The following is a 13,820-nucleotide window of genomic DNA, read 5'->3' as shown; positions in this document are numbered from 1 at the left end:
ATTTACCGTCCAAAAATTATGTCTTTGATGAGGTTGTGGATTAATGCTAATAATGTTTCATTTACAGGTTTTTGTACATACTGATCAGTTTTTATGTTTGATAAAACCTAAATGAATATCATTAGGAGCCTCAGATATTCATTTTTAAACCAATATACATATACACTACCTGACAAAAGTCTTGTCGCATATCTAAGTCTTAGAAACAACAAATAATAACTTGACTTCTAGTTGATCATTTGGTATCAGAAGTGGCTTATATGAAAAGCAAATCCCTCTACATTCTAGACAAAAGTCTTTTCACCTAACAGAAATAATGTACAGCATAGAATATAAAGTCATGGTGCAGTGGAAAAAGAATTAATATTGTGTATGACTCCCTTGAGCTTGGAGGACTGCATCCATACATCTCTACAATGACTCAAATAACTTCTGGAATAGTAAGTCTTCTGGAATGGCAAAGAATGCCTTCATCTTTAATGCCTCCTCCTTCATCCTACCCCTGACATGCTCAATAATGTTCATATCTGGTGACTGGGCTGGCCAATCCTGGAGCACTTTGACCTTCTTTGCTTTCAGGAACTTTGATGTGGAGGCTGAAGTATGAGGAGCGCTATCCTGCTGAAGAATTTGCCCTCTCCTGTGGTTCGTAATGGGCAGCACAAATGTCTTGATTCAGGCTGTTGATGTTGCCATCCACTCTGCAGCTCTCTCGCACACCCCCATACTAAATGTAACCCCAAACCATGATTTTCCTTCACCAAACTTGACTGATTTCTGTTAGAATCTTGGGTTCATGCGGGTTCCAATAGGTCTTCTGCAGTATTTGTGATGATTGGGATGCAGTTCAACAGATAATTCATCAGAAAAATCTACCTTCTGCCACATTTCCAAATGATCAACTAGAAGTCTTGTTATTTGTTACTCTTACAGCTTGGATCGACGACAAGACTTTTGTCAGGTAGTGTATAAAAGTGCTGATAATATTGACTGGCATTTTACGACTGCATTTTATAGGGTGACTAAATGAACAGCATATTGTCATTTTTGGGAGCACCATCCCTTCAGAGTTTGCTTTAACTAATGGAGTGGGAAGTAATTTATTGGTGCATTCAACCACAAAGCACAGTACATTAACACTGACAAAACATTAGGGAATTAATTAAATGAATAATATAATCAAAATGGACCCATTCATCACAAGATGACACTACTGTTGTTTTCGAACAGTTATTTTAATGTACATTATTAAATATCAACCAACGCTTTGTGTATATCAGCAAACAACCTCTTGAACTCTATTATGGTTTCAGGATGAGTAAATAATAAAAATGAGTATGTTTATAAAGCCAAACATAGATTGCATAGATTTTCTTAAAGCACCAACTTCAATTTCAAACAATAAACAAATCATCAAATGAAACCAATTATAAAAGCACACACACTAATAAGTAATAATGCTAACAATTTCAAATATGATGACAATTTATTTACTACAGTAAAGCAAAAAAAAATACTGCAAAATACATAGAAAGTATCCCAAATTCTTCCATGGAAATTGTGTAAATGCATAAGCAGTCAAATCAGAACAAACATTAATTATTAAACCACCGACAGATTCAAAATGATAAATCAAAATAAGCAGAACACCACTATCTGAACTAAGATTTTTGCTACTGCAATTATTGTATATATTAAATTATATGAATCTTATTCCACATTTAGGAGAATAGAAATTTGTCAAATATGAAATCATTACTGTTGAGAGGAAATGCACGTAAGAAAAAAAATGCAGAAAATAGCTGACAGAGCCACAGGCGTTTAATGATTTCAGAGCATGATGAAGAGATGTGTGAATTTTAATGTGTTAAAAAGGGCAGAATGGCAGTATATTTCACATACATTATAATTCTAGCTGCTAGAGACTGATTGGGACTCGTGGGAAAAGGATTATGTTTCATTTCTGAGAGGTGAAATGTAATACTCTTGAGTTCATATAGCCAAGAAATGACTGAACCCATAGAAGTAATGGAGATAGTTTAGTTTATTCTCTGTTTAGCAAAGTGAATGTGTGATGACTGTTTGCCCAAAGTTTACTAAAATTAATGGTTTTAACCTTGGTAAAATTTGATTTGCTCTGTGATGTGACATGGCCTGAATGGATCAATTCAATTCAATATATATATATATATATATATATATATATATATATATATATATATATATATATATATATATATATATATATATATATATATATATATATATATATAATAACTAAGTTTACATTAGACATATAGCCAAATGGTGAAATAGTTGTGCTCTAAATGTGTTCTAAACATAAATGATATGGTAATAATACTACAAAAAATCTAAAAATATGGTTTGAAGCAGATGTGCAGGAACAGACTATACTAGGTCATGAAGAAAGAACATGAGTGTTTTGAGGCCTTATTCAAATGTTTAAAAATTACGTGATTCACAGTAAATAGTTTCTGATTGCTAAAGCAAGTGTCCCATGACCCACAGTATAGTGCTTTTCTCACTAGTTAACCCTGGGTCATTTAACTCCCATTAAACTGAATCCTGAAATATTTGTTTCACAATGCTGGTTATTTACCCTGATTAATAATTTTTACTGGGTATTCATACACTGAGGTTTTACACTGTACAATCTTAAAACCGGGGTAATGTTCTTATTTGCACATTTGTTATGTGAGTCTTTGAAATGACTGATAACATATTGCTGATTGAATTTACTTTTCGGCCTATAAACATAAAAATCCCCCCTGCAGCTAAGGTGACATCAATTGAATTCATTTCATGGTTATTTATATAGCGCAAATCACAATGTAGAGTGTGTCAAAGCAGCTTAACATAGTTCTAGTAAAGTCTAGATTTCTGAGTTGAAGTTTAGTTCAGTGTGATTTAAGTTTCACGGCTGAAAGTTCAAACACTGAAGAGCAAATCCACCGTAGCACAGCTATCCCACATCAGACACTATCCCTCCATCTTAAACACTGTTTACTCAATGTTTCACTCCCTTTTTCTCTATATATATGGGATAATCAATGGATTGCTGTACATTAAGTAAAGGATAAATTATGCCCAGGTAGTTTTTAATCACAGAATAAAGCCTGACAGGCTTATCGACAGCCCAGTATGAAGCAAAGGACTGTTGTATAAGACTAAGGGCTTTGTTTTACAATAACAACCGCCTGGATGTACTTTATCCTGGTTTTTGCATGGCTACTTGCCAGACTTTGTTCTTAGCCATGATAGTTTATCAATACTTTAATTAAAGGTAAAGCTGAGAAGAAAAAAATGGCTGAATGGAGCATACACTAACCTAAATATTATTCAGTCACAAGATGGCGCCAAACAGTCAAAAGCAGTTGCAGAGTCAGACAATATTGATGTGAACGTATTTACTCACTGTCAAGATGACTCACAGTACCTAGATAAGCTAGCGTTATTAGTTTCAGTGGTTGCTATATATGGGAATAACATGCCTTGGAATGACTGACCAATCAGAATCAAGTTTTCCAGACAGACGTTTAAGATAGGATTTTTAAATACACAACATGGAGGCAAAGAGCCACTCAACGCAAAGTGAATTGCAAGCCATTGATTGTCCCCCTATTCTGTGATTATGTGCCAGGTTATAGACAAGTTTAAACTAATTTTGCTCTATACCGTGCAATATTTGACAGAGTTTTCATCAGTTATGATTTTAGATCTCCTAATACCCACTTTTAAATCCGATAAGGGTCCCATAATGCAATTAAAATTGCACAAATAATCAACAGCATATGCAGAGAATGCATTTTTTTTAGATTTGCTCTTTAAATCAAAGAGTCAGTGTGTATTTGTCGATTTCTAACTAAACTAACTTTTATATTAGTGTCATGTACAGTATAAAAACATGAATTTGATCTTAGTTTAAGGCTATAGGGGTGATTTTGGACACAGCTACTGTACAGTCCTACTATTTTGTACTCAAACAGGCTAATCAAGGTTCATTTAGAAGATTTGGTGAATATTAATTTGTGAAAATGTTCGTAAACAGATTTCACATACAAATGTGAATTCTTAGTGAATGTGCCAAGTTTAAAAGCAGTGTTTGAAGTGATGATAACCCAGGGTTAAGTGTGGTGTACAAATCCTAACATGTTTCTAAAAAATAATGTTAAAAATTGATGTCCTGAACAACAGTAGAGTCTGTAACTGCACATATTAAGTTCTTTAACACTTACAGTTCATCCTCTGATGTTTAAACACTCACCAGAGAGCTTTGCTGTGGCTTTTGTTCAGTGTAAAGCGCTCGACTGAGATGACCAAAGTGATCTGACATTAAAATGAATGTTGTGGGAGTCTTGAAGAATGCTGTGCTAAATGTTCTGTGTGCATTTCTGTGTACATTTGGTCTTCTTTTCAAGTATGTATTTCAATAACCCAAGTATCTACAATATAGCACCAATGTGTTGAAAAGATTTGCACTCTTTACATTATATTCAATTACACAAATGCTTGAGTATAATATATAACAACATGCAGTTTCTTACATGTTGTTTCATCATCTACCTACCCTGAATTTACAGTATTATATTGTAAAATCCATACAGTGTATCTGAATCATTCTCATCTGTGCTGCTGTTTTGTGGTGCTGTTTGCTGTTTTCAGTGGCAGTGCTGTGAATGATTCCATCACTGAGGCATTAGCTGCACGTAACAGTATGTGTTGTGTGTTCAGGACTCTTTCTGACAGGCTGGTGAAAGAGTGTGTGTGCGTGCGTGCGTGTGTGTGTGTATGTTCAGTCTGAGTCATCACTGCTGAAGGAGAGGAGATCTTCTTCTGCTGGACTCACAGCTGCATCTTCAGACAGGGTTCTGCTGCGGGATGTGGCCAGTCTGATGAAGAGAATATTGAGAGTAAATGAGAAATATTTCTTGATTTGTTTTTTTTTGTTTGTTTTTTGTCATTCTCTTCAGGAATTAATATCATACATTTCCTGTATTTTATTACATTATTTATTTATGTTTAAAGCCTAGTTTAAATGTGAAAGATGTACATGCAAATCTTTAAATAAACATGATTTTGTCAGGGTTCCCACTGTCAAAGAAATCCTAGAAATATCAAGGAATTGTTTTTTTTCCAGACATGGAAGGTCATACAAATACTTATTAATTTTAGTGAATGTGCAGTTTTATAGTTTTTAAAGTAAAATAACTTGTGGCTGTTTTTCAATTTCCGTTCTTCAGCATTCTCCTGTTCTCGTGTAATGTCATCATCAACCGTCGAAGTTCAGATCCAAAACTCAAGACCGGAGGATGCATGAAAGTTCCCGGATGTGTTCTTGATATCGTTATTGCAGACTTGAGTGCAAAACTAACTCTAGAAGTCAAGTAATTGTGGCTGAATAAAGTAGGTGGGACACGCAGTATTCTCTACCTGTTTTTTATTAAAGTTCAGAGATATACCTTGTTTATCTCAGGAGTTTCCCTAAATGAGACAGTGAAAGTAAACATTACCCTGAAAATCTTAATAAAAGCATAAACACATTCATTTATTTGCATTGTGCAAAGTATATTTGTAAGGTTTTGCTGTGTTGTGTAGAAAAGGGGAAAACAATAAATCGTTTTCTGTTAAAAATACACAAAGGCCATTATGTGACCATCAGAAAGAACTCAGAACGCATCTCACTTCACAGAGGACGCATTCTGTGTTCTCGCGGTCTCCCGAGTTCGTTCTTCTGAGGTAACTTGGCAAGACCGCTCTGCACAAGAATGCAAGTCCTTTCTCTACATTCCTGGAATTGATAAACAGCCATTGACTACACTGATTTGAAATAAGATTCTCAACTATGCTCATAAAGCTTAGTATAGTAAAACAATATTGTAAAATGTTATTACAGTTTAAAACAACTGTCTATATATTTTTAAAAAAAGTTATTTATTGCTATGAAAGCAAAGCCTAACTTTCACAAATCTTCACTCCAATGGTCAGTGTCACATGATCCTTGAGAGATCATTCTAATATTATGATTATGAAACATTTATTATTATCTTATTACCAATGTTAAAAACTCTTTTGCTTAACAGATTTGTGAAAACGAAAAATAACAAAAAAATAAATAATCAATTTAAGATGGAAATCTAAAAATCCATATACTTCTTTCCTGACACTATTGATCAAATTAATGCTTCTTCAGGATTGAACCAATTTTTTTTAATCAGTTCCACATCTAAGCCTTAAATTATTATTTTGTACAGTATTAAAGTATTTTTAGATAAATGTATTTCAAATCATTATAACTTCTAAAGTTAATGCACTGATTCAAATGATCCCATCAGAGTGAATCTTCAGTTTTTCAGAATGAGTCTCCAATAAATGACTCAATGATTCAGTCAAAGCAAGGCTGTGTCCGAAATGGCCTACTGCTCAGGTACTGCATTTAAATTAGAATTTACTACTCAACCATTAGAAAATGTTAGTATGAATGGAATTTGGACATACTACATCCGCCATTTTGTCATCATCCTGTGACCTACCCATGTCAGTTGTATCGCTTAACTACCATTCATGAATTATCTTACAGTGCATCATGGGATAGCATAGCATGCATCGGATGCACATCAGATGCATGCATGATCAGAATCTCGCAGGAAGTAGTAAGTCATCCGGATACTTCTCGAGTACATACTACTCAGCTCGCATACTGTTTTTAGCATACTACTTAGTATGGAAGCATGCTATTTCGGACGCAGCCCAAGTCTCCAGTTAATATCTCCAGTGATTCAACCGATGCACTGTTAGTCTCCAGGTAAATCTGTGTAAAGTTGCTGCAAACTTATGTATACAGTATTACAACTGAAACAAAATATTGAGTAGAGGCGAGGTTTTATTTTTGACACTCCTCTCATATTTCACTTGCAGCAAACTAATGATTTGAGGGGGCGTGGCTAAGCATACACTGAAAAAAATGATTCATTGGATTTACTTTTTTTAAGTTAACTGGTTGTAAACTATTTATTTGGTCTGAATTTAAACAAATTTAGTAACTTTCTAATTTTAACTTCTTAAAATTAACTTATTAACTTAATTTGTTTGTTTAAATTCAGCCCATATAAATTGTTTGTAAACAGTTAACTTAAAAAAAAAAAAAAAGGAAATCCAATGAATCATTTTTTTCAGTGTACTTTGCCCAAACTATTAACATGATGTCATCAGTGAAGGATTGCCATTCCAGAGTGGACGCCAATGGTTAGATCTTGATCAAAGGTTACCAAAACAAACAGTGGATTAATTTTCACAGATTAGTTGTTCATTTTAAGACTAACAAAAGTTACACTAGCAGAATAAAGATTGTGCATTTTCATTCCATGCAGTCTTTAACAACTGATTACAGTATTGTACGACAATACTGTATTGTACTGTATTGTTTTTTGTGAAAAAATTAAAACAATTTTTCTAAATAACATTAATCAAACAGCACTTTTAGTTTTAACACTTAAATACACCACATTGTACTTTTGATACTTAAGAACTGCTTAATACTTTTACCAGAGTTATATTTTATTATGCCATCTGAGTACTTGTAAACTTTATCCACCATGCGCTGTTCATTAATTATGAAAAAGTCATGGAAATTGACTGGGAACCCTGTTGTGCTGTATGCTATTATGCTAAAGTGAAACATTAAAATTGTCATGAAGGAAGCTTGGTGTGATGTACTGTAGGTAGCGTAATGACAGACGAGTGTTTCTGGCTGAGGTTTAGTGATGGCTGATGATCATCATTTGAAGCGAGCGGTGTGTTTGGTTTCTCTCACCTCACTTACCTGCGTCCATCTCCTCCACCTCCATACTGCTGCGTGAGAGGCAGGTGAGAGAGAGCAAGCTGAAAACAAGCTATGATTAAATCCTTCCCAGCATCAAACTATACCAGCCTTTGTCGGCGAGTGCAGATCTACATCCATTATTAGGGGTTTTATTGTGTTTTTTATCTACATGCTCAGTGAAAGGAAAGAGCTGACTATTTGGATCTGCCTCATCTGATTCACTTAGGAGAATCATAGTTCTTTTTGGCCCATTACGTTACTTATAATAATGGATTTCATTGGCAAGCTCTTTCTGGCCTGCTGTGTATGTGCCAGTGATGAAGAATCACAGTAAAATGCTGGCATCACATCCTGTTACAACTTTATGGTGGCAGAGCAAGCAATCATTCTAAAGGCTTGTAGTATGCATCAAGTTAAAAACATTGAAAGTTAAACAGTCTTATTAGAAAACACAGTCAGAATTCTTGCAACTGAATTATAAATCAGCTAATTAACATTGAGTAACTAAAATTATTAACCAGTTTTGAGTTTAAGTTGATTCTAAAGTTAGCCAGCCTGGTGAAAGTGGCAGTTATTTTTTCTTCAAAAATGGATGTTTTTGCAGTTATTAGCCTCGTTTTCTATTTTATTATTATGTTTAAATACTTTTCAAGCACTGTTTTCTGCTGGATTAGCTTGTCAGATGGTCATCAACAACACTTTTTGATGTACAAAAAACATTTCCTAAAGATTTAGAAGAAAAAAAAAAATTTTCAAATACAAATTTATTACATCATATATCATTAGAAAAAAGGATGCTGTTCAAGTTTTAAATTAAAAACTAGCCTGTTGTCATTTACCAGCACATTCAACTTTCCTGTTTGGTCTTAAAGCCTTCTTCGACAATTTATTATGGCATAGCAGTCAAAATAGGACTTATGAGCTTGTGTATGGGACAAATTCTAGACCTTTGTCATAGAGGGGTGTGTCTCTCTAACCCTAATAAACTAAATAAAATTACAATAGTAATAATATGAACAATAATAACAACAATGAAGCACTAATATAATATAATATAATATAATATAATATAATATAATATAATATAATATAATATAATATAATATAATATAATATAATATAATATAATAATAGCCAAGTGCCACTAACTGTTATCCTGCTAATCAGGATCAAAGGAACATATTTAATATTTTGCTACTTACTTTTTTTTTAATACATCCTTTCAACCATTCTCAGAAAAGCTTGAATGAAGATGCTATGAACTCTTTATGTGCCATCTGCTGCCTTTCAAGGATACTAGTGAATAACTCCAAACTATCACTGCACTCATTTTCAGAGCGCTGCTTGAATTGATATTAATAACTATGTATGGAGAGACACTCTGAATAAAATGATTCTCCATGTCCATTAATCTGAAGCAGAGCTGAGGCTGTTAATGCGTCTCGGCTCTCCTACTGTGTGCCCAATCTCCACTTTATGAGACCAAATGTCACACCTGAGGGAGCGCCAGCACATCAGCTCATTAAATGAGGCAAAATATTTGACAAATAATTCCACATCAGCATACAGATGGACTCCTTGGTAAACACACACACTAAAAATACTTCAGAATTAACATTTAGATTTTATGGGGTCTTTAAAAAAAGAAAAGTAGGCATAGACTCTTGCTATAAACAAAGAAAGCTTGACTGAATTTTTTTCCGTTTTTTTTTACATTTTTTACTAGATTTTTTAAGATATGCGTTATTATAGATATTAAAGATAGCTTTTTGTGTAAATACTTATTTTTGTGAACCCTGTTTTGCTTTTCAGGATTCTGTGGTTCAACTTTGTGTTTCACATCCTTCAAAGTTCACTAAACTGTCACTATCCCAATTATCTTTAGGAAAAAATACCAGATTACATAATGTAAATTTTTGTAATTTTTAAACTTTTCTATGGGCTGCCCAAGACTTCAAGAGTGAAAGAAAATGTAGTAAATTGATTAAACTTTAACACATATTCAAATAGAAAATAGTTATTTTAAATTCTAATAATATTTAAAATAATAATATTTAATTAAAGTTAAAGGTGCAGTAGGTAATCTGCCTAAATGCTAACCGGTTAGCATAATATATTTCAAATACAATCCCAATCCCCAATCACGTAGGAGAATTTTGCTTTCACAATCCAAAATAAATAGAGTAATTCAACAAAAGCGCCCGAAAGCTCTGCCCCTTCCACCATGTGAGCAAAGCAGCGACCGTTGAGTGTGTAAAGTGTCCAACATTCCACACTTCATGTTAACGGTTGAATGAGTGCATCATTTGGGTAATTAAAGTGCACTTATTGTTTTTAAAGTTTTCAGTGTGAATGCACTACTTACACTATTTATACTTCAAAATGGCGTAGAATAGTGCATAAGTATGCGATTTGGGACGTACCTTCACTATCTCACACGCTCTGTCCTAAAGCAACTACAGTATGCTTAGTGGTTGGCAGGCAGGCTGCAGGAGTTACACTTATTACTAAGCCACACCTACATGCTATTTCAGACCGAATATTAAAAGTAGCATGGCAAACAATATAGGGAGTGCGTCACAGGTTGTCATGTTCAGAACTGAACCACTGTGCAGGCTAGGCGGAATAGCACTATTTACTTATGTTTTGTTGTTAAACAAAATAAAAATCTACATTATCGATGCTGTAAAAGGTCCCTTATGAAACTGAAAATAGTCACATCAATCGTTCGCCGGGAGATTTCAGTGGCTGAAAAACACTTCTGTGCATATAGCCCATTCATAACAACAAAATCTACATAAGCTTTGCATGACTAAAATAGTTTTAAAACATACCATTACATGTCTAAAAGAAATACTTCAGCCATGGTGTCATCCTTCCTCCAGCGTGCAAAAGTCTGCAGTATTCATTCAGGATTTTAAAAAGTTTTGATTTGATTTGAGCATTTGTTTTTTTTTTGTGTCCACGTGACCGCAGCATGTGTGAGCGCGCATCGACGCATCTGCCGGAACGAGTGCGCAGTTGTTCAAATCTACATTTGCTGACAGACAGTTGGGCTACTTATCAGAATTATGTGAATTATCCATATACAATATTTAATTAGATGAACATTTTTTAGTCTTATGCCTTACCCAAAATATAAAAATACATATAAATACATTTAGATCATTTACTTTAATCATTACTATTGGAATGTGAAGAGACTTTCACAACCAGCACAACAAAAATGTTTCTGAAGACAATCACCTACTGCACCTTTAATCAAATAAATGCAGCACCGGTTAGCAGAAGAATCTTCATTCAAAAAACTTTAAAATCACCAACTCCAAACCTTTTCCCCACATTGAGATTTTTCTTTTCCCTTATATTTATGTGAGTGCATTTTAAAGTGTAAACGATCGATAAACACTGAAAACTATCCTAGAGGAGCAGTCTCTGATCTCATAGACAATCCTCTGCGAGGAAAACACATACCTTGAGAAGGCATCATCGAGGCCATCTTCTGCATCCTGAATAAAAGAGAACACAAGGATTAGCATATTAACAAAAACACAGTCACCTTCAGAATGAGAGAGTAACCTGATGTTACTAAACAACATGATGACCAGGTTTAATCTCTCTTGTGATAGTCATTATCTGACACCAGCAGCCTGGAGATCCTAATTGGGTTTCAGAACCTGCCTGAACGGTGAATGAAATTCAATCACAAAGGAAAAGTAATTAACAAAAGCACAGATGAGCAGGGTGTGCACACAGAGAGCCTGACGGATCCAATATTTCATAGCAGAGACCTTGACAACTCTTATAGAAACATGGGCAGCACTCCACCTAGTGGTTGTAAGTTTAACCAATGAATATGATTTTAAAGCAGAGAATGCCACTTAGCGGTGGCTATTTGCTATATCAACAATACAACCATGTCAACACCCTACTGACTGACAATACAATGTCAATACAATCAAAACAATGGACCTTTATTGGGGCACTACTAACAGCAGATTAATGTACAGCTGAAATCAGAATTATTAGCCCTCCTAAATTATTAGCCCCCTGTTTACCCCCCCCCCCCCATTTTTGTTAAACAAAAAAAAAAATTTAACACATTGAACATGTTAATAACTCATTTCTAATAACTGATTTATTTTATCTTTGCCATGGTGACAGTAAATCATATTTTACTAGATATTTTTCAAGACACTTCTATACAGCTTAAAGTGCCATTTAAAGGCTTAACTTTAATAAGGTTAACTAGGCAGGTTAGGGTAATTAGGCAAGTTATTCTATAATAATAGTTTGTTCTCTAGACCAGTGTTTCCCAACCCTTTTCCTGGAGGCACACCAACAGTACATATTTTGGATGTCTCCCTTTCCTGACTAATTAACTTCAGGTTTTGGAGTCTCTTCTTATGTTCTAATTAGGTGATTCAGGTGTGTTTGATTAGGGAGACATTGAAAATGTGTACTGTTGGTGTGCCTTCAGGAACAGGGTTGGGAAACACTGCTCTAGACAATCAAAAAAAAATGCTTAAAGGGGCTAATAATATTGACCTTTTATGGACAATAAAAACATTTAAACTGTTTTTATTTCAGCCGAAATAAAACAAATAAGACTTTCTCCTGAAGACAAAATATTATCAGACATACTGTGAAAATTTGAAATAAAATTGAAAAGGGGGCTAATAATTCTGACTTCAACCGTATGTCAGACAAGCTAGATGCAGTGAATGATTGGCGTTAATCGGATTTATGGAAATATATGCAAATTACATATATGACATAGAAGTTCATATTTGGATTTCACATACATAAAATATGTCATAGACTATATGCAACATATATTTTCAAAATATTGCAAAAAATGTCTGTTTACATTTTTTCAACGATTCAAATTACAAATATGTAAATAAATAAATATGTGTGTGTGCATGTGTGTGTTCATGCATAGCCATATAAAATGATATCTAATATATTTTTTAACATTTGAAAGTGAAAATCAAAGGTTGCTGCATGTAAGTGTCATTCTGAGAAATCAAGACAAATAAAATCATAACATGAGGCTTGTGAATCTCAATAGTACATGTGTATTTTCTGCTCGGAGGTAGGCCTGGTATATTTGTTGTGAGAGTGATTTTATGGGCTTTACCAAACAGCATATAGTATATTATAAAATAAAGTGTAAAACAAAGTGTGCTTCCCTTACAATCACTAAACATCTTCCATTCATTAATAGATGGCAGCCCCACAAAGTCTTCTATTAATAGTTTTGATGCTTGGAACTGGACAAAACTGCTTCAAGCAATCAGCAGATATTTTTGTTATCGGCTATAGTTAAAAATAAATTTTATTGGTCAAAACTGGTTTTTTTGGGCTTATACAAAACATAATTAGAATATAAAGATCGTGTTCTATTAAGATATTTTGTAAGTGTCCCACTGTAAATTTTTGTTAAAAACTTGTTTTTTCAATTATTTGGACAACTTGAAAGGCATCCAGATTGGGAAAAATATTCCAGATATTAGACCAAATACTGTCCTATCTTAACCAACTATATATATTCATTCAATTTTTTTTTCGCATGAACCACCAACTTATCCAGCACATGTTTTACACAGCGGATGCCCTTCCAGCCGCTACCCATCTCTGGGAAACATCCACACACACTCATTCCCACTCATACACTATGGACAATTTAGCCTACCCAATTCAGCTGTACCGCATGTCTTTGGACTGTGGGGGAAACTGGAGCACCCGTAGGAAACCCACACGAACGCAAGGAGAACATGCAAACTCCACAGAAACGCCAACTGACCCAGCCGACGCTTGAACCAGCAACCTTCTTGCTGTGAGGCGACAGCACTACCTACTTCGCCACTGCATCGCCCATATATATATGTATATTTGTGTGTGTGTGTGTGTGTGTGTGTGTGTGTGTGTGTGTGTGTGTGTGTGTGTGTGTGTGTGTGTGTGCGTGTGTGTGTGT

The 13,820-nt window shown here is 34.4% G+C and overlaps 1 protein-coding gene across 2 annotated transcripts in view; it reads right to left on the bottom strand.

Annotated features, from left to right (window-relative positions):
- Positions 1 to 2,268: 2,268 nt before the first annotated feature.
- The window catches only part of si:dkey-71h2.2 (low density lipoprotein receptor adapter protein 1-B), a 72,428-nt gene continuing 60,876 nt past the window's right edge, over positions 2,269 to 13,820 (bottom strand). The window contains exons 8-10 of one of the 2 annotated variants that reach the window (XM_056445276.1): positions 11,315 to 11,349; positions 7,832 to 7,869; positions 4,835 to 4,910 (exon numbers count right to left, since the gene is read on the bottom strand). In XM_056445276.1, the coding sequence (XP_056301251.1) occupies positions 7,833 to 7,869; positions 11,315 to 11,349 (72 nt within the window). In that variant the 3' untranslated portion in view covers positions 4,835 to 4,910; position 7,832. Of the gene's footprint in view, positions 4,911 to 7,831; positions 7,870 to 11,314; positions 11,350 to 13,820 lie in introns of both variants that reach the window. The other variant, XM_056445275.1, reaches the window with a different exon arrangement.

Source organism: Danio aesculapii, chromosome 20, assembly GCF_903798145.1.
Source record: "Danio aesculapii chromosome 20, fDanAes4.1, whole genome shotgun sequence".
Classification (NCBI taxonomy): domain Eukaryota; kingdom Metazoa; phylum Chordata; class Actinopteri; order Cypriniformes; family Danionidae; genus Danio; species Danio aesculapii.
Note: the sequence above shows the minus strand (reverse complement) of the source record. Positions and strands in the feature narration are given on the sequence as shown.